Source organism: Pseudonaja textilis, chromosome 2 (assembly GCF_049901715.1).
Source record: "Pseudonaja textilis isolate UNSWEBS1 chromosome 2, rPseTex1.2, whole genome shotgun sequence".
In the NCBI taxonomy this organism is placed as follows: Eukaryota; Metazoa; Chordata; class Lepidosauria; order Squamata; family Elapidae; genus Pseudonaja; species Pseudonaja textilis.
Window position 1 is genome coordinate 136,633,710 of NC_141991.1, and position 18,182 is coordinate 136,651,891.

Genomic DNA, 18,182 nt, shown 5'->3' on the forward strand with positions numbered 1-18,182 from the left:
AATAAGCTTAACTGTTCAACTATTTCAGGGTTTATTGTTGAGATGATGACACAGCCATGCCCGTGCACACTTAAGAGTTCCCAGAAAAGCTGTTATCAATATATTTGAAAAGACAGACAGATGATAATCACAGGAAGGACACCATTCTTTTGCTATGTGCACTAAGAATGAGTTTGCTCTGTTTTCCTCACAATGAAGTTTGCTTGGGGGATGAATGGTCAAATGAAGTCTAATTATCAAAGGTGTTAGACTTATCTGAGAAGGCCCAGGTTCAAATGCTCTATCAGCCATTTAATATTTTTGACCCAATTGCAATACTTAATTCTTCCTTGTTATCAGATAAAATGGAGGTGAGTAGATGGGAACTATACAGACTGTTCAAAATTTCTTGGGGGAAAAATTAGGTGTAAGTAAAATATGCAAAAACAAGACAAAAATGCAGTTTGAATAAAGGAAATGTTGATTACATTGGCACCAACCCTGAGAGGTTACATTTATTGCCATATTTTAATGTTTTTCTCCCTTTCCTCACAACCACAATCTCATGCTTTTACATTCCTACTGCCTCACAAAAACAGCCAATCCTTTATCAGGAATATGCTTCACTACTATTGGAAGACTTCTACCTTCTAATGCTTCCCAGGCATGTTGTGACTACAACCCTCATCATCTCCAACTAGAATCTAAACAGTACAGTAACTAATATGCTTATCTTGCAGAACTAGAAAGAAACTCAAAATTGTCACCCAGAACCACAAAGTTCCTTGAGACTATCCAGTATGCTACAGAATGATGATTATATTTTGGTACATCAACACATTGGGTTGGTTTAATGATCAGCATTAAAAGCTAGTCATAAGATCAATTTTCTAGAGAAGTGCTTCCTATTTCTTTTTCTTTCATTACCCAAAACCATTTGTTGGCGGTCCTCAGTTTGATAGGTGGTCCCTTCCTTCAGCACCCACTGTAACTTCGAATAAACACTGAATAAAAATGATATCATAATTCAAGGTCTACCTCTGTTATAAAAATGATATCACTGAACGATATCTATATCATTTCAGCCAATTGCCATCGGTAATTTCAATGATGTTTGTCTTAATAGGAGGAATACTTTGGGAGATTTTTGAATATATTTTAGTATAAAGGGCATTCTTTAAATCCATTTAAATGTTGTGATGGGTAATGGGTTTGTATGACTCTATCAGAAGAAAAACATCTACCCAATTTTGGGAAATTTACCCAGGTTTGGGAAGCATTAGAGGTAAAAGCAAAGAAATAAAAAGAAAGTTGAGGAAAAACATTTTCCCTTTGGTATGATGTTTTCCTACTTGTAGGATGTATTCGGCTATTATATTGGGTAGCTTTTAAAAATAACATCATGCATTTCCTTCAGAGATTGTACAATCTCCTCTGTCACTCTACCATTCCATTCTGCTGCAAACTGTAGATTAGACTTTGTCAGCAACCTGTTCAATTGAGGAATGAGAATTTTTTAAATCTCAAATCAGATTTGAATCAGAGATTAGTTCTAGCACTTATTTTCAAAGTGCAAGTTCAAGTGTATAACATATGGAGCAATAATAATGGTAAAAGTGACCTGTACAAACTGTCATTATTTCTCAGATTCTTTTCAAAGGTAAGGATTGAAGAGGACATTTAAGATTCTATTTTTCTCAAGTCTGGCTTAAATCATAGCAACCTTTTTTAATATTAAAGATGCAATCATCTTAATAGCATTATGTTTCCACTCTAAGACCATTGGTTTTATGGGCCATTTAAATTAGTCATTGCTTTTGATGAGGTGCTGAGAATAGTTTTATTACAGAATCTAGGTCAAGCTTGTTCATCCCAGTACTTCTCAAATACGTTAAATTATCATCTGTGTAACCCTGTACCAAAATGCCTATTGATCATGGGAGCTTTAGTGCCAAATTATTTGGAAGCTGCTACATGGAGATAACTTAATCCTCCTGCCTTTCTCTCACAAACTACAATTTCAGAAGAATGTTTAAAAAATAGTTGTGTGGATATTACTCAAAATATCAGGGCAGGTGGAGGTGAGGGCAAGACCTGGTATCCTATAGCCAGGATGCTGTTGGAAGAGGATGACATTTGTATGTTTGTATAGTGAAAGGAAGACAAAGAAAGATAGTATTTTAAAAAAGCACAAGAGAAGCAGAAGCTATGAATTTGGGACAAAAAATAACAGTATGCAGTGACAGGAAGGAAAGTAAATTGTCTCAGTAAGTCTGCAGAACATTGGTTGTGCTGCAAGAGCAAAGACAGAAGGTAGATGAGGAATTACAAATCAATTATCTGAATATATATTTCTTATGTTATCTATTTAACTGTCATGAACATTTTACCTACTATTTCTATCCTCATACAGTAATCACTCAAGGGAATAGAGGTGGCTGTTGTATCTTTAAACTGGTAGCTCTTCCACTTCACAATTGCTCTCCTGAGAGATTGGAAATAATGAGTTCATTAGAAAGCTCACAGTTGGAGAAACCTCTCCACATAGGTCACTGCAAGTTTATAGTTAATTGGCTAGCCACTTGGAGTGACTAGCCAGCTACTTGGCTTCTAGCAAATCCTCACTGGAGCAGAACCAAGCATTTCCCTTGAGACCTGGCTGTACAGAGTGGCAGATCGCTAGTGCCAATTTCAGATGCAGTTCAGTAAGAATATACTGAAGCTGACTTCGGCAGTACTAGATTACAAGAAAAGTCTCACTCCTCATTGGAAGAGCCTGTTGGGCAAACCAAGAAAAGCAGGGGCATTGGCAAGCAGATGGAACTGGCAAGGAGGAGTCTTACCTCCATTCAAAAGCCCATCAACGCAGAGATGTCATCAGGTTCTGAAAGAAACATGCCGAACTCCCCCGCCTGCTGCTGATGGAAGCTTTGCTGTAATCTATTAATTATTCTGGGAACTAATCAGCAGAGGCTCACCCTTTCTGCCCCTTTCTTCAATCTTCTTACCTCTGTTTTGAATTCCTCGTTTATTTTGCTTATTGCCATGAACAGCTTACTCTTTTCTGACCTCTACGTCCCTCTTTTCTCTGCATTAGTCTAAAACAACTTCAGCCGGCTGTCAGTCATTCTAATTCTCTTACTTTTGTGTCTCCCCCCACTTTAAACGCAGAGAACCCAATACTGGCTCCTATATTCTGAGGCTGCATCCTTGACTGTTAGCTGCCCACGAAAGGTCTTATTTCCTAATATTTGATTAAAGTGTTCTCTTGCCCAATTCACCCTTGTTCTTGGCCTTGATTTTTACCTATTTGGGAGCAATTATGCCAAATGTGACTCTGGCACCCTCTTGATGAGTTAAACCAAATTGAGCACTGCCTCCCATCTGATCTCACCAGTTGTTAGTTTGCAATCCCTTAATTCCCAAGCAGTTGTTGAAGATTATGGGAATTTCAGTTAACATATTTAGCAAACATTACGCATTGTAGGAGTCAACGGATCTATTACAGTATTTCAGGCATGGGCTTTCCTCAGCCTCACCTAAAGTTGTTAGGAATTGAGTCTAGAATCTGATACTTGCAAAATACTCGCATTCAAAAATCATTCTAAAGAAAATGGCCTTGGGGAAAGGAACTACATTTGAAAAATTGGGAAATTAGGCATTTAATACATGTAGCTCTCTTCATTCCACAATCTGCACTTCAGATTTCCTGTCACTGATTAGGTATGTGATAGTTTTATTTCCCAAAATGACAATCATCCAGTTTGGATTTTCTTCATTGCTTTGTACTCATATAACAGACAGATTTCTAGAACATTTGACATACAAATATGACTTTTTTTTTAAGAATGCAAAAAAACCATTTGTAAGTCATATAAAAGAATTGGTTTGCTGTTAAAGGGCAGGAAGAGCAACATGGAACCATGGATACTAGCATGTCCTCTTCTCCCATATCTTAATTTAAAATAATTCATATTACAAGAGATTTGATGATCACTACAATACTAGCAAGCTGGCAGGCTCCAGCCGTTGACAGAACCATCCTGCTATTCTACCTTGTCTTCAGTCTTGCTATCCTCCCTCTCTTTGGATGGTCTCTGAAATACAGTATGTCTTTAATGTGGCTAGATCCGAGCAGACATCAAAAATAGACAAAGCAATCCAACACAAACATCTTTCCCAACCCATTTTCTAGAAACAATAAAGAAGAATGTTTATTGCTCAGTGACCATGCTAGTTATTTAATTTGGTTTTATCATACTGTTTCCTGCAGCACAAAGAGTAGTTCTTTTTAAATACAAAGGAATAGGCCATAATCAGGAAAAAAAAAATGTACAGAATGGCTAAGGCTGGGCTCATATTTTATTCAAAGACTTTGATTGGTTTAAGCTTTGTGGTAGGCTGGATTCAAATATCACATTGAGCCATGTCTGCTCGACCATGGTTTATTGTAAAAAAAGAAAAAGCCACAATCAAGAAGATTCACACAACAAACTTCATCATTATTTTTCATGCTGGTTTAGCCATTGCAGTGTACTTTGGTTTTTCAGTTAGCATGATGCATTAATCCAACCAATTATGGCTTATTAAAAAATATACTTAAACAAACAATCTCTTTGTAAACTGCAAACCCAAATTAAGATTGTGCAATACCAGCGAAGCAAATAAGAGGAATTGGTAACATTGATAACACTGGCATGATGACGCCTCTCATAAGTATCCCATTTGAATGGTGTATAGGTCAAAAATTGAATACACACAAAAGGTTAATAGCTAGTGGTATAGAAAGAATTTGTAGAAACACTGCCTGTCCGAAAAGACAAGATTTATTAAGGCATTACAATCATTGTCCAACTACTCCAGATCAGTGAGAAGTCTTAATTATTTCTTTAGTTTCCAACACTGTATGCTATTTATTTGATGGAGTTTCAGAGTTGCACAGTATATGAATAATGTACTTAGAAAGGGAACTTACATCCCTGGGAAACATGGCAGTAGAGAAAGTATAGCCAATCAATCAATTATTCAAGTATGTTGGAGCATAACAAGACTAAAAGAAATGGTAAAGCAGTTTTCCTTATTGCACTAGATCTGGAGAGGCAACCTAATAATAAAATAAATTGAGCAGTTCACCTTCTTCCGTGATCTGAATCCCAGGGATCTCTGAGGATGCTACTGCTTCTTGCTGGGATCCCAGATCAGGCTGCCCCCTGTTGTTTTTGTTGCTAGCCTGGGGTTGCATCTCAGCTCCCTGCTCTTGTGAGTACAGGTCTGACAGCTGTAATGAAGCAGGAAAATATGTTCAGGTTTTAGGTTAGGATTCAAACAGCCTGTTTGGTATGGAGCCTCAGTATCAGAAATAGATCACAAGCTGGCACATAGCAGTTAATAGATATATTTTTGACACGTGCAGTTAGTGTAGTTTGCAGATCATTTTTGTGAGCATCAAGGATGCCTGAACTACATCTCACAGACATATTGCAGTTTTCATACCATTTTTCTTATTGAAGTAGTTAGTTTCCCTTAAATTAAAAAAAAAATCTGAGAATGTATGTACTGTATATCTGTTTCTGTATATTCCGGCATGAAGTATTCATATGCAGTCATAGAAGGCAAGATATACTTCAACATAACAGCTAAAACGCAGAATGGAACCTCACTTCTTTTCTACCTGTTGTGGCAAACTTCAAAACTATGTCAGTTCATCTTGAATGCCTACCTAGAAAAAGAGAAACTCACTTTTAAAAGAATGAGAAATAAAGAAACAAGAATTTCCAAGTCTTCAGGAGAATTTCCAAGTCTCCAAGTGCAGGAGGATTTCTATTCTAATGTCTGGATCTACAGAGACAGACAATATATTTGACCCCCAAGGGATGCCTTAGTTTCCAAGTCAGAACTTCATGCCTCACCATTACCTCTCTTTCCTCTCACCGGACCCCATCAGTTTACGTATCATTAGTTTCCCACTGTGGAAATCCAATTACTGTATTTTACACGTGTGAAAGTTGGAAGCATTCTCCCTCTCTCATGGCTCAGAAGAGGATTGCTAAGGGAGAAAAAGAACAAGGATGCTTCCCTGCTTCCCAGTATCTGCTTCCTAACTTCAGCTGTCCACTATTATTCTTATGCAAGGGAAGGGGAAGCCATGAACATTTTCTCCCTTTGCTCCCCAGTGAAGGAAACCAAGGTACTGTATTTCCAATGTTATTGGCTGCTTCTTTACAGGCTTTACAGGGAATTTTTTTTTGGGGGGAGGAGGGAAGAGGGAAACAATGCACCTACTTCCTCTCTCCCCTCATTTAAACTAGTCTCATACAGTACAGAGATTGGTCATCCAAGTGTCAACCCTGAAGCTGACCTGGCCAAAGCCACCTTGGAGCTTCAGTGTTGCCACACTGGAGCGAGGGGTAGGGAGCGGGGAATTAGAGATAGCTGGGGTTGTGTAGTCAAAATAAAATACTTTTCCCTGGGAACCAACGGCATTCTCACACCTGGCTGGAAGAAGGAGGAGCAATGTCACCAGACCTGCGGATGCTGCTATGATTTGGGCCATGTGACTGATTGTTTGGGTTTGAGGGGAAAACTTACTTTTTCTTTTCTTTTTTTTACAAAATTTTATTGAACAAAAAGACAAAACATTTAAAAACATTGAATGTGGTGTCTTAATAGCTATTTCAGATAGTAATACATATTTACATCTTATATACATCAATGTCAACAATTCTTATATATTCCTAGTCGATCATCTTTACATCTTTATCTTATTTTAATTTTAATTTTACATCCTTTTTCCCAACCAGTGCTAAAACTTTTCCCATATTTTGTAATATTCAGATTCATCTTTAGTTTTTAGTTCCAAGGTTAATCTGTCCATTTCTGCACATGTTCATGTCTTTTTAATTATCTCTATTTCATCTGGAATTTCCTTAAGTTTCCACTTTTGAGCATGAACTAGTCTTGCAACCGTAATCACATGCATTATTAGGTACATCATATCTTTATTATATTTCTCTATATGAATTCCAAGTAAGAAAAATTCTGGTTTCTATTCAAGTTTGATTCCACCCATTTCCTCTAATCAGCTCTGAATTTTATGCCAGAAATCCTGGGCTTTCCTACAAGTCCACCACACATGATAGTATGATCCATTTTCCTGGGAGCATTTCCAACAGATAGGAGATAAAGTTGGGTACATTTTAGCTAATTTTGTTGGGGGGATATGCCATCTATAAAACATTTTCTATAAATTTTCTTTGTACGATGTGGCTAATGTTATTTTTTATTTCTTTCCCATTTGCCAATTATCCAAATTAATAACATGTCCAATATCTTGGATAACTTTTACTTTTAATTAGATGAAAACCAAGGAGTCTTTATAGGGATGTGGTGGCTCAGTGACTAAGATGCTGAGCTTGTCGATCGGAAAGGTCAGCAGTACGGCGGTTCGAATCCCTAGCACTGCATAACAGATTGAGCTCCCATTACTTGTCTCAGCCTCTGCCAACCTAGCAGTTCGAAAGCATGTCAAAAATGCAAGTAGAAAAATAGGGACCACTTTGGTAGGAAGGTAACAGTGTTCCATGCACCTTTGGCATTTAGTCATGCTGGCCACATGTCCACGGAGACGTCTTCGGACAGTGCTGGCTGTTTGGCTTTGAGCACCGTCCCCTAGAGCTGAAAATGACTAGCATATATTTGCAACAGGAACCTTTACCTTTACATTAAGGGGCCTCTCAGAGTTGGTTTTCACCAGATATGTGCCAATTTGATATTTCCAATAAAGCTATTATTTCAGGAATTCACCTGCCTTGGAGTTTTTGCTTGCAATGGATACATTACTTGGAACCCTGACATCAAATAGGTCACCAAACCTACAGAAGTGGTGCTGAGAGTTGTTCTGGATTACACAGTGCCTGGTCACAAACATAGGTGATCCAATTTCTATGATTAATATAAAAGAGCCCGATAGATAGAATTTTCACATAAAGGGGCACAGGATCTTCTTTCCCACTGAGTTGGGTACTTCAAAGAAGAGACTATTAACTCCACAGCAAAATGGAATCTCTTTGTTCTGAAGACGTGTATCTCTTTAGAAAAAAAAATGAAATGAAATCCCTATGGAAAGATGACCTCTTCAAGCCCAAGCTTTTGCACTTTATGGAGGTCTGTGTATGATTGCTAGGAATTTCTGTAGGAAACAAAATGCAGAGTTAAATGGACTTGACATGGTAGACTAATTTGTAAACACTGATCTGAAACCTTTTTGCTATATAATGCTCTTCCTGGAGTTGGTAGAGTGAGGACAGAGCAAAGTATTGAGTAGACAGGAAGTGTGAGGATATTGGGGACATAGAAAGAAAAACAGTAATTTTTACAAGTAGATTTAAAAAGAGCAGAAACAAAGACAAGCCAATGTGCCTGCTAATTCTGGCAGAAAATCAAACAAATAAGAAAAGAGCAAACTCTGGTTCCTGGGTGTATTCTTCCCATCTTACTACCTAAATTTAAACTCCTGTTTTCTTCATTGGTCTGACAGAGACCACCAGGAAGCCTGTAAATAGAATATAAATGTTTCTGTTTTGCTCTACAGCAAAAAGAAATAAGCAGTGGCTGACATACTGCTTCATATAAATAGGTCCTATTTAACTACTATCATCAATAACTTTAATAGTTGAAGCCAGTGGCCACCATGTCCATATGGCACTGGATTCAGGAGTTGCATAGAAAGAATAAACACTTTATGTGAATCTACCCTTTATGTTCACCAGATTTCATAAAATAACCACAGCTTATTTCTCAAGATCCAACACTCTTTCTTCCTTGAAATTGGGATGACCAGATGCTAGTAACAGAGCCTCTGTGATACCACAATTTGATAAGTCCACAAGTGAAATTGAGATAATGGCTGTATTATCTGATATAAAAGTAGTACTATATGACAACTAGCCTGGCCTGAATACGCTCCAATTTTGTGAGGTTTTTCCACTGTGTTACTGATATAAAAATTAAATAAAGGGCTAAGATATACCCTTGTTTAACACTCTTAGAAGTAGACATTGCAGCAATAATACTACATACATCAAGCTACATCTGCTCAGTTCCCTCCACACCTCCTAAAATTAGCAAAGCTCCAGCCTTTTTTGTATAGTCATCCTTCTTCTTATAACATGGATCCAAGCCCAGATCCAGAATGATTAAGCACAGAAGTTGGACACTGTAAGAACGATGGCCCACTATAGAACCAACTATTCAGCAACTAATCTCTCTTGGGTTGCCATGCATAAACAAGCCTTGATAGAGGAAAATATTTGTAGTTCAGGGTTGAAACGAGGAATTCTTGGTGACCTCTGAGCTTGGTTATTTTCACTCCACTCCCCGCCAGTACTGATGATGTTACCTAGTCTGGGTAATGAAATGTCTGCAAGAAAATAACCAAGCTCAGAGAGCATCAAGGACCCCTCATAAACAAGTCGGTGCAAAAACTCTCAAGCCAGTAGAGAACCATACCCACTGCTCAATATGACATATAGGTCATACAACCAAAATGGACCGATTTGGGTGGTAGATTACAGTACACAAACAAGGAAGCAAACACTAACTTGCCTACATCAGGCTTGCAAATAGCTATAGTCACAGTTACTTGCAGCAAAGTAAAAAAAAAAAATCCCACCAGGTGACCATGTAATGAAATTTTTTTCCCTTATTGGCCAGCAAAATGCTACAGGTTTACGGACGTAAGTTTATTCCATAAAAATCCATTCAGAGTGGAAGTCATGTTATTCTGCTTCTTGCTGAGGGGATAAAACTTGAGCTTTCCTGAGATCACAAGTCTACTTTTCCTGATACTACACCAGGGAAAACAGATTAGTATGGATTTCTGTGAGATTGTAATATTGATAAAACTTTTAAAAGGCGAAGTTAGTTTAAGATGATCTTTGAATTGTTATTTTACAGGCTAAGAATACAATTGACAGGATTCACAAACATCTGATTTGTCCTGCAGGTCACTCATGGATGGTAAAATGGAGCTCCTACCCCTCCTCCTCTCACTCCCTAATTTTCTGGGTTGGGCAAAGGTAATGAATGAGGGGGGAATCTTCTTTCATTAGCCATGGGGTTGGGAGAGGGCAGCCCTAAAACGCCATGGAAGTGAAAGAGCCCTGGTTATCCTTGGCTTTCAACTTTCTGCTGTTTGTTCATGTTACTAATGCCTTTCAGAAAGGGGCAGCCCTTTTTAAACGGAGCAGACATTTTGCTTAAATTACAAGCATTTAGAAATCAAGATGCTTGTTTTTGTTTACCAATTATGAAAAAAAAAGTTTGTACAACAACAACAACCCAGTTCCTTAAGAAACAGGAATGCCGCAATACCCTCATGCAGTTTTTGAATAGCTGCATAGCTTCGGCAAAACTCCAAACAACTCTATAACTTTTTTAAAAAAGCTTAAAAGAAATCATTCCACCAAATAACCCCAAAGATACCATATAATGCTGTTTTACCAGCCTTGTCCAAGGTAGCGCATTTACTGTAGTTCTGCTAAGACAGGAGCATTCCAAAGATGATAAAAACCCAATATTTACTTTTCCATTAGAGCTGGGCCTGACCCGCCCTTTAGCACTGCTCAGCAACCCACACAAGCTCATTTTTCCATCCTGGACTAGGGATATCAGCCCTGTAGGTGGGGGACAAGCACAGACTCACCCCGATGAAAAGATTGAAAGAGGAATTCCTCCCAGATCCATTGCCACATCCCAGTTTTCAGAACAATAACTTTGAAGCTGAGTTTGGGGATGATGGGAAAACGTCACCCCTCCACACATAAAGTTTAAAAACCTCAGCCTAGCCTTAATGAAGAAAATTGCACAATTAGACAGAAGATATTCTTAATCATCTTACCTTCAGGGCTGGAAAAGTCTGAAGGATAACGATGGCCCTAATCTGGCGTGATTTACTTCTTCTGACCTCCCACATTAATTTCACAAAACTAAAACTCTGTCTGTAATGGCTAGCACTCTGTCAAATACCCACAGCCCTCGTGGTCACAGACAACAACATGGAAATGTACTGACTGGCAGTTCAAAGTCCATCAGAAGTCTAGAATCTTACAGACAGAGATACTGAGTTCTCTCAGTATCACTGTAGATGTCAAGAGTTATTTCTTTACTGGGGAATTATCAATCCTCCATCTCAGTATTACAATTAATACCTCACGAACACCCCCCACTTAAATCCCGTTTCCTTGGACAATGCCTTCTCTCCAAGCAGATAAAACATAACTGACCCAAAGGTGCTCCTCATAAACCTTCAGTCGCCCCTAATTATCCCCACTGTGCTTAAATGTTACATGCAAGAGATTGCCTCTTTTCTTTCAAAAGTTTTCCTCCTCCCACTGCCTAGTTCTCTCAAATCTTACCCAGGGTTGGCTGGGTAGGGCCAGCGATGTTAGAATATCCCCCATGGCTCCTAGCATTTGGTCAGTGCGTCCCCCTGTCTGCTGTGGAGCCTTCATAATGCGGAGGATCCTGCTCACCTTCTCCCACTACACTCGGCTTCAAAGCTGGAAGCATCTGGAGGACTGGGAGGAGACTGGGCACCCTGCCTCTGTGAATGTGTGTGCGTGTCTATGTCCGTGTCTGTGTTGGGTGCTGGAACAGTCAAGTAAAAACCATTTCCAAGTCAGCCAGCTCCAGCTACCATAACTTCCCTGCTACAAGCTGCTGCCTCTTTAGCCGCACCCCTGTGTGTCTGGATCCTAAACCCTTTATCTCTTAAAAAAATCATCTCCATTTACAGGCATTCAGAGATAGTCATGGATTAGGGACAAAGGGGACACTGCAGACAAAGTTGAGCGTGTCGCCATGCCTGGGAGTTGAATTCTATATCAAAGGAAAATGGCAGATAGCATGATTTAAAGGGGACATCAGCAGAGACAAATCCGCTAGCCCTGGCAAATCTCAGGGTTCAGAAGCATTAAATTTGAAAGTAGTTTAAACAGACTGTGAACATGCAGGAGTAAGTGAAAGAACTAGTGGAAAATCAAGCATTTAATTATGATACTATGACACAGAGATAAACATCTACAGTATTCATTCAGTGAGCAGTATAGTTAATCCTGCAGCCAAACAGTTCTGCCATTGAGCAGAAGAGATAATATGTTCAAGATAGTCAGCCACTAGAGGGCACCACATAGTCTGCCTCAGTTGAACTGAATAAAATGCTCCTTGTGTTCTTCCATGACTTCCCATTCACAAGTCAAGTATACAACTCAGATGGTCTTTTAATTCTTTCCAAACCTAAGAAAACCTAGCCATTTCCTAATCAATACTGGCTGCTCTCTGCCAAGGGGAGGCATCGTGCTTGGGTTGATTTGGAATTTTCACCGACAAAATGGCTTTTGTGATGGAGATTGCCAGTTCACAAAATGGCTGCCATGGTAGACACTGCCAATTATAATGCCCGCTTGCCAGAAAGTAAACTCATGAGGTGCACTCATTCCCCAGCTATACTCTTCACCACTTCAACTTAATTTTGTCTTCCCCTCCCACACACACCCTACCTTGAAAGTATAGAGGCACTTCCAAGATAAGTTGCAGCCATGTAGCATTTTTATTTGCTAAGAATACATAGTAGGGTTTACATGAAACCCTGAGAGATTCTTATGAATAAAAATACTAGTGTTTTGCTTAATAACAGGAATACTTCCCGTTAGTTTTTACTCTTTTTATGTTTCAAAAAAAATATTAGGCAAGGTAGGAAGTCTGGCAAGAGCCAAAAGAGGTGTTGCCAGGCAAGTTGTTAGCCAGGCAAGTTGTTACTGACCCCAGAGGTTGTATTCAGCAGGTTCTGACCAGTTCTGGAGAACCGATAGCGGAAATTTTGAGTCATTCGGAGAACTGGCAAATACCACCCCAACTGGAGATTTTACAGTATCCTTCCCCTGCCACACCCACCAAGCCACGCCCATAGAACCGGTAGTAAAAAAAATTGAATCCCACCACTGGCTGACCCCTATTTTTCACAAACACAACTACTTGATCTACTTGATAGCTGCCTAGTAACCAGCAAATGCTTCTAGAACAGGCCAATGGAAAACTTTCGAAGTGATCTCCAAATTCAGGGAATAGAAAGACCACCTATGTGGAACAAACTCAGAGGAATGGCGAATCCCTCACACTTCTGTTTTATCTTGTGAGTGTTCATTTCCATCTGCTGCGTTATCTGGATAGAAAAGGCTAAGATTAGGTGAACTAGATCAACTCACTCCTTTGAATCTACCAAGTGATCGTTTTCATGCTTTCTTATAAATAAATTTTCTGATACCAACAAGGTTTATTTCTAAGGAAGTATGCCTACATTTCAACTATAAAAATCAATACTTATAACAATTATCAAGCCACTATCTCAGTTATCATCATGTATATTACCTACTATGATCAGCAGTGGCCTTTTCCTCATGATAGGATTATCTCTTGTGGTCTGTTTGCATTTACTTGAATGCTTCTTGAATGCATGTTTGCTTCTGCCTCAATGGGAAATCTCATTTATACAAATTATCAACACCAAAAGAAATTTCTCCAAGTGCCTTCCAAGATTGGGTTGGTCATATTTCTAGGAGGCAATTCTAACACGTCTAGAAGGCTATTAATTGTAAGCAGTTGATTATGAATATGTAACGCCAACAAACTCCTTGTTTCTCTCACAAGTCTCTTGCAATTACGGTACAATAATCTCTCCAGCTAGTTTCCTCTTCTGCCCTCTATATATAGTCTTGTAAATACGGGAACAGGGTCACCCTCACCCTCATGTTCATTTCCTGCAGTTTTTCATTCCCACTTTCCAGAGAGAGAGACACACACACACAAAAAAACATTTTTGGAGCCAAAAGCCTTGAGCTCAAGCCATGAGGGAAGGAAAAAGGGGTGGAGAGATCAGTGTTCTGGCTTCTCCGCCACGCAACTGCAGCTTCCTCATCATGCAAGGCTTTTGCACAGTTTCTCCCCCCATTGAGAGCTTCTGGCCCCCAAAGTTAATACTTGTGCTAAACGCACAAAGTCTCCTCTGTCTTCTAGCATCACTATTGCAGCCCCGTCTCTTGCCCTCCAAGTATTTGCTGCTGGAGCCCGAAAAAATAATTATAATTATTTTAAAAATGATTATGCTGACAATGGTAACCTCCTGGATTAATCCTCCTGCAGAATTGATTCACATTGACTTGAGGCTGCTAACCCTCTGGTCTGGATTTGCACTCTATGCTAAATTCTGGATCCCCACTTTTGCATGGCTATATAATACCTCAATGGCAATCCAATTAGTCAAGAGAAAAGCGGTCTGGTTTCTAATTATTTACCCAAAAGCAAGGCACAAAGCATTTCCACCAATTTTGGTGGAGTTTTCTTTCAACCACTAAATCAAACTCAGGGAAAAGACATGAAAGAAGGGTATAGGGGAAGGTAGCTGAGCCACAAAGACAATTTTTTTCTCTGACATGCCCCATGACGTTGCCTTCATCTTGTTTCCAACAAAAAATGAAGATTTTGGCCACAGCAACCCAATCCCCCTCTCCATCTCTTTTAAGTGCAGCATGTCACTTGTTCCAAGAAGCAGAGTTTCAACCATATGGCAATCACATGAGGACCCAGACTGTTAGGGGCAATACGCTGACTCTGTAAATCGCTTAGAGAGGGCTGTAAAGCACTGTGAAGCACTATATAAGTCTAAATGCTATTGCTGTTTTGGCCATCTTCACCCTCCACTGGATGGCCCTGACCAAGCCCATAAGTGAAGCAGTATTTCCTATCCATTCAAGGGCAGCTTTAAGGCATATGAAATTCCTTAACTTCTGTTTCCCCATTACCTTAGAGAAAGCCCATGTTTTGCTAGAAACTGGAAGAGAAGTGATAAATGGAAACCAAGGACTGGCAATAGGGATAGCCAATTTCACATCCTGGTATAATTTTCTGCCGTTTCAAGCACCAGGGGAAAACAGTAGTGAGGAAAGACCATTTGGTCATCACACATGAGGTAATGAATCAACCTAAATGCCAGGGTGTGCATAATTCTGAATCATACATTTATATATATCTATATATCCAGCACATAGTGTAATAACACTCGCAGGGTCACTGAACTCTGTGAACCAGAACCATATTTTAGACATATCCAGTACAAGGCAAGGGAGTGAGGTAAGACAAGCCTAATTAGAGTGGAGACACTGGAACACTTGAGTCAGAGACTCTGTATTTTATGGAGGATGTGGCAGAAAGAAACAGCTGGAAGGTCTATAGACTTGAAGAGCCTGCTCCAAATAGCCATCCTCCAAATGCCTTGAACCCCAATTTCCATTCTCCCTGGCAAGATTTGTGGGCATTGTGGTCCAAAGCTGCAGATTGGCAGAACTGGTCCAGATTCTGATTGGGTGGTTTTTCAGTGTCTGGATGAGGATTTGGCCTCTACTTGCTGAGGCACTGGGAACTGAAAAGCAAAAAAGATGGGATAGAAAGATAGGGCTTTACATACCAAAAAAAAAGGGAAGAGACTGTGCACTCAGCACAAGGGGCCATTTTGGGGCCCAGCATGAGATTGAAAGTCGGAACTGACTCTTTTTTGGTTACTACTTCTGGCTTAATGTGAGCCTACTACTGTGTGGTGGTTCTAAAACTGATTCCAGTATCAAAACTCACCCCATATGAAGGTACGAATGTGAAAATACTTCTGAACATATGGCACATCCTCCTCTTTCATCCTGGAGTAAACAAAAACACTTCCATCACCATAACCTTTCAGTTTTGTAAATCAATCACAGTCATCTGGGAAAGAAGTACAGTGATAGTTTCATATTCTCTGGTAAATGATCCCTCTCTTTAGATGTATATTGCTTTGCCTACTTTAAAACAACTTTCAAATTGTATGAAGACACTTTCGCCTTTCATTCACTTTGTTAAGTAGGACCACCTCCAAGTTTAATGGAACCAGTGAAAGAAAACAAAATAGCCCTTAAGTGCCATTGAGAAAATCCCTGGCCTTCCAAATTTTGCATGGGCCTGCATTAATTGTTTTGCTCAGTATCCCACAGCACCTTTTACAACGGCAACCTGTGTGAACATCTACAAGGATCCTGCTTTCTGAGGAAGGAATCGTTTGAAATTTTCCAGAGCTGAGACATTGGCAGAAACTCACGTAATGGCAACATTCCAGCTGTAGGTACATTAAAAAAACAGTGAGGAGGTTGCCTTGCAGAAGGAACAGAGTGCCTCTCTACCCAATATCAGGTTTCAGGTAGGGATTGGTAAAACGAGATTTCTGTCTCTCCGCAAGAGCCAGGCAAATGTATATATGGGATACATCAGAGAAATATGCTGAGTGGGCTGGGATACCTAGAATATTCTAAAGCTGTTTTCCTGCTCCCCAAGAGAGTTTCTCTCCAAGAAACTTATAAACCATATATTCAGCATCTTTTACAACAAGCAAAAAATAATCATCAATGTGATCTCTACCAGAACTTCAACATCAAGAGTTTGCCAGGATAAAACAGCAACTTATATTATGGAACTCACCTCTTTGAAGAAAAGTCCCGACTTCAACCAACACCCATTCACAAAAACCCTAACCCCATCCTGGATTGTGAATCCAGCCGGCCACACACTCAAACTAAGCTAAAGAGTCTGTTCTGGCTTGAGGATTATCCTTTTGCCCCACTAAACTCACACAAAATATACAATTCTGTGGGGACCTTGATTTTCTTTCTTTTTTCTTTTTGCTGCTTAAGGCTTCAGAAATAGTTTCAAATCAAGAAACAAATCACAGAAACTCAGCCATTGTTAACCCAACACATCCTGGAACAACATACTGATACAGATCACACCAAATCTTCAAAACATTAAAATAAATTAAAAGCCTACAGTATATACCCCCAGATGCAACATTAAGTTGTTACATTGAGTGCTTTGGCCAGCAAGTTAAAACCACAATTATCAGTAGGTTTAGGAATCTCCCAGGATCAGGGGTTCAGCACAAATGCTGGAAACTAAATCTGGAATCTTCTGCAAATTAGGGAGGGGACATAGTTTTAAGCTTACAAGGAAGGGAAAGAAAAGATGTACCAACACTTAGCTAAATTTAGATGTTTCCTGAAAAAAAAGTTGTTATCCACCCTGGCAGATAAGAATCCATGATTGTGCAATGCTGGTCCTTATGTTTTATTGTTAGATTTTAATGTTTTCATATTAATCGTATTTTTAATTCTGTACATTACACTGCATAACAGGCATTATATGTTTAATTAATTAACCCTAATGTTACTTTTTCCTTTAAGTGCGATGGCACAATTATTTCTGAATCCCTAAATCTTCTAAACTGAAAATTATTAATAGCCTGCTCAGCACATTTTTACCTATTTTTTAACAGGAATCCATCATTTTTGCCTCCTTTTAAATTCCAATTTTTAAAAATTTTAATTCTGATATGCTGTTTTTTTTAAATTTAAATTGTATTGTGCACCACCCAAAGTTCCTCTGAGGAAGATGGGTGGTTCAAAAATGTGATAAACAAATAAATTTGCTATGATTACTGTCATAAACACATTATTTACCTTTATCCTAGAGTCTGGAAGCTCTGGGGATCTGGATGGGAAAGATCAGGCTTCAGAACAAAGATTCCAGAACTGGAGTTATTTCACCCTTGAAACTGGGTGAAGTTGCACTGCCTTGGTTCATTTCTGTGCACAATCTGGGAGTTGTCCAAGGCTGATAGCTCCTGCTTGAAGTGGCTATGGTTAGTTGTGGCTCAGGAAAACATCCCAAAGCTCTGTTTTATGTGCTAGTTGTACCTATTCGCCATACCTACCTCCTGATTGGATTATTGCAACATTGTCTATATGGTACTATCCTGAAGACCATTCAGAAGCTTCAGCTAGTGCAGAATGAGCTGACATGGATGAGCTAGTGAATGGATGTGCATGGATGAGCTCAGAATGAGCTGACATGGATGAGCTGACATGGATACAGTTATCCCTTATTATGCTCACAAGTTGCACTGGATCTCAATAGGCTTCCAGATCCCAATTCAAACCCTGTGTGACATTAAGACCACCTGCTTCCAAAACCACCTGCTTCCAAAAATATTTGCCCAATAGGAGCTTCTTTGTGGTGGCCTCACAAACATTTTGGAATGATTTCCCCCAGATATACAGTTGTCCCCAACTTCT

The 18,182-nt window shown here is 39.3% G+C and overlaps 1 protein-coding gene across 6 annotated transcripts in view; it reads right to left on the bottom strand.

Annotated features, from left to right (window-relative positions):
• Window positions 1-18,182, bottom strand: part of ARHGEF25 (Rho guanine nucleotide exchange factor 25) — an 82,295-nt gene that overhangs the window by 54,112 nt on the left and 10,001 nt on the right. For 2 of the 6 annotated variants that reach the window (XM_026713795.2, XM_087925436.1), the window contains exons 1-2: window positions 11,394-11,585; window positions 5,113-5,257 (exon numbers count right to left, since the gene is read on the bottom strand). In XM_026713795.2, the coding sequence (XP_026569580.1) occupies window positions 5,113-5,257; window positions 11,394-11,489 (241 nt within the window). In that variant the 5' untranslated portion in view covers window positions 11,490-11,585. Of the gene's footprint in view, window positions 1-5,112; window positions 5,258-10,479; window positions 10,655-11,393; window positions 11,615-18,182 lie in introns of those variants that run through there. The other 4 variants (XM_087925434.1, XM_087925435.1, XM_087925437.1 and 1 more) reach the window with 3 other exon arrangements.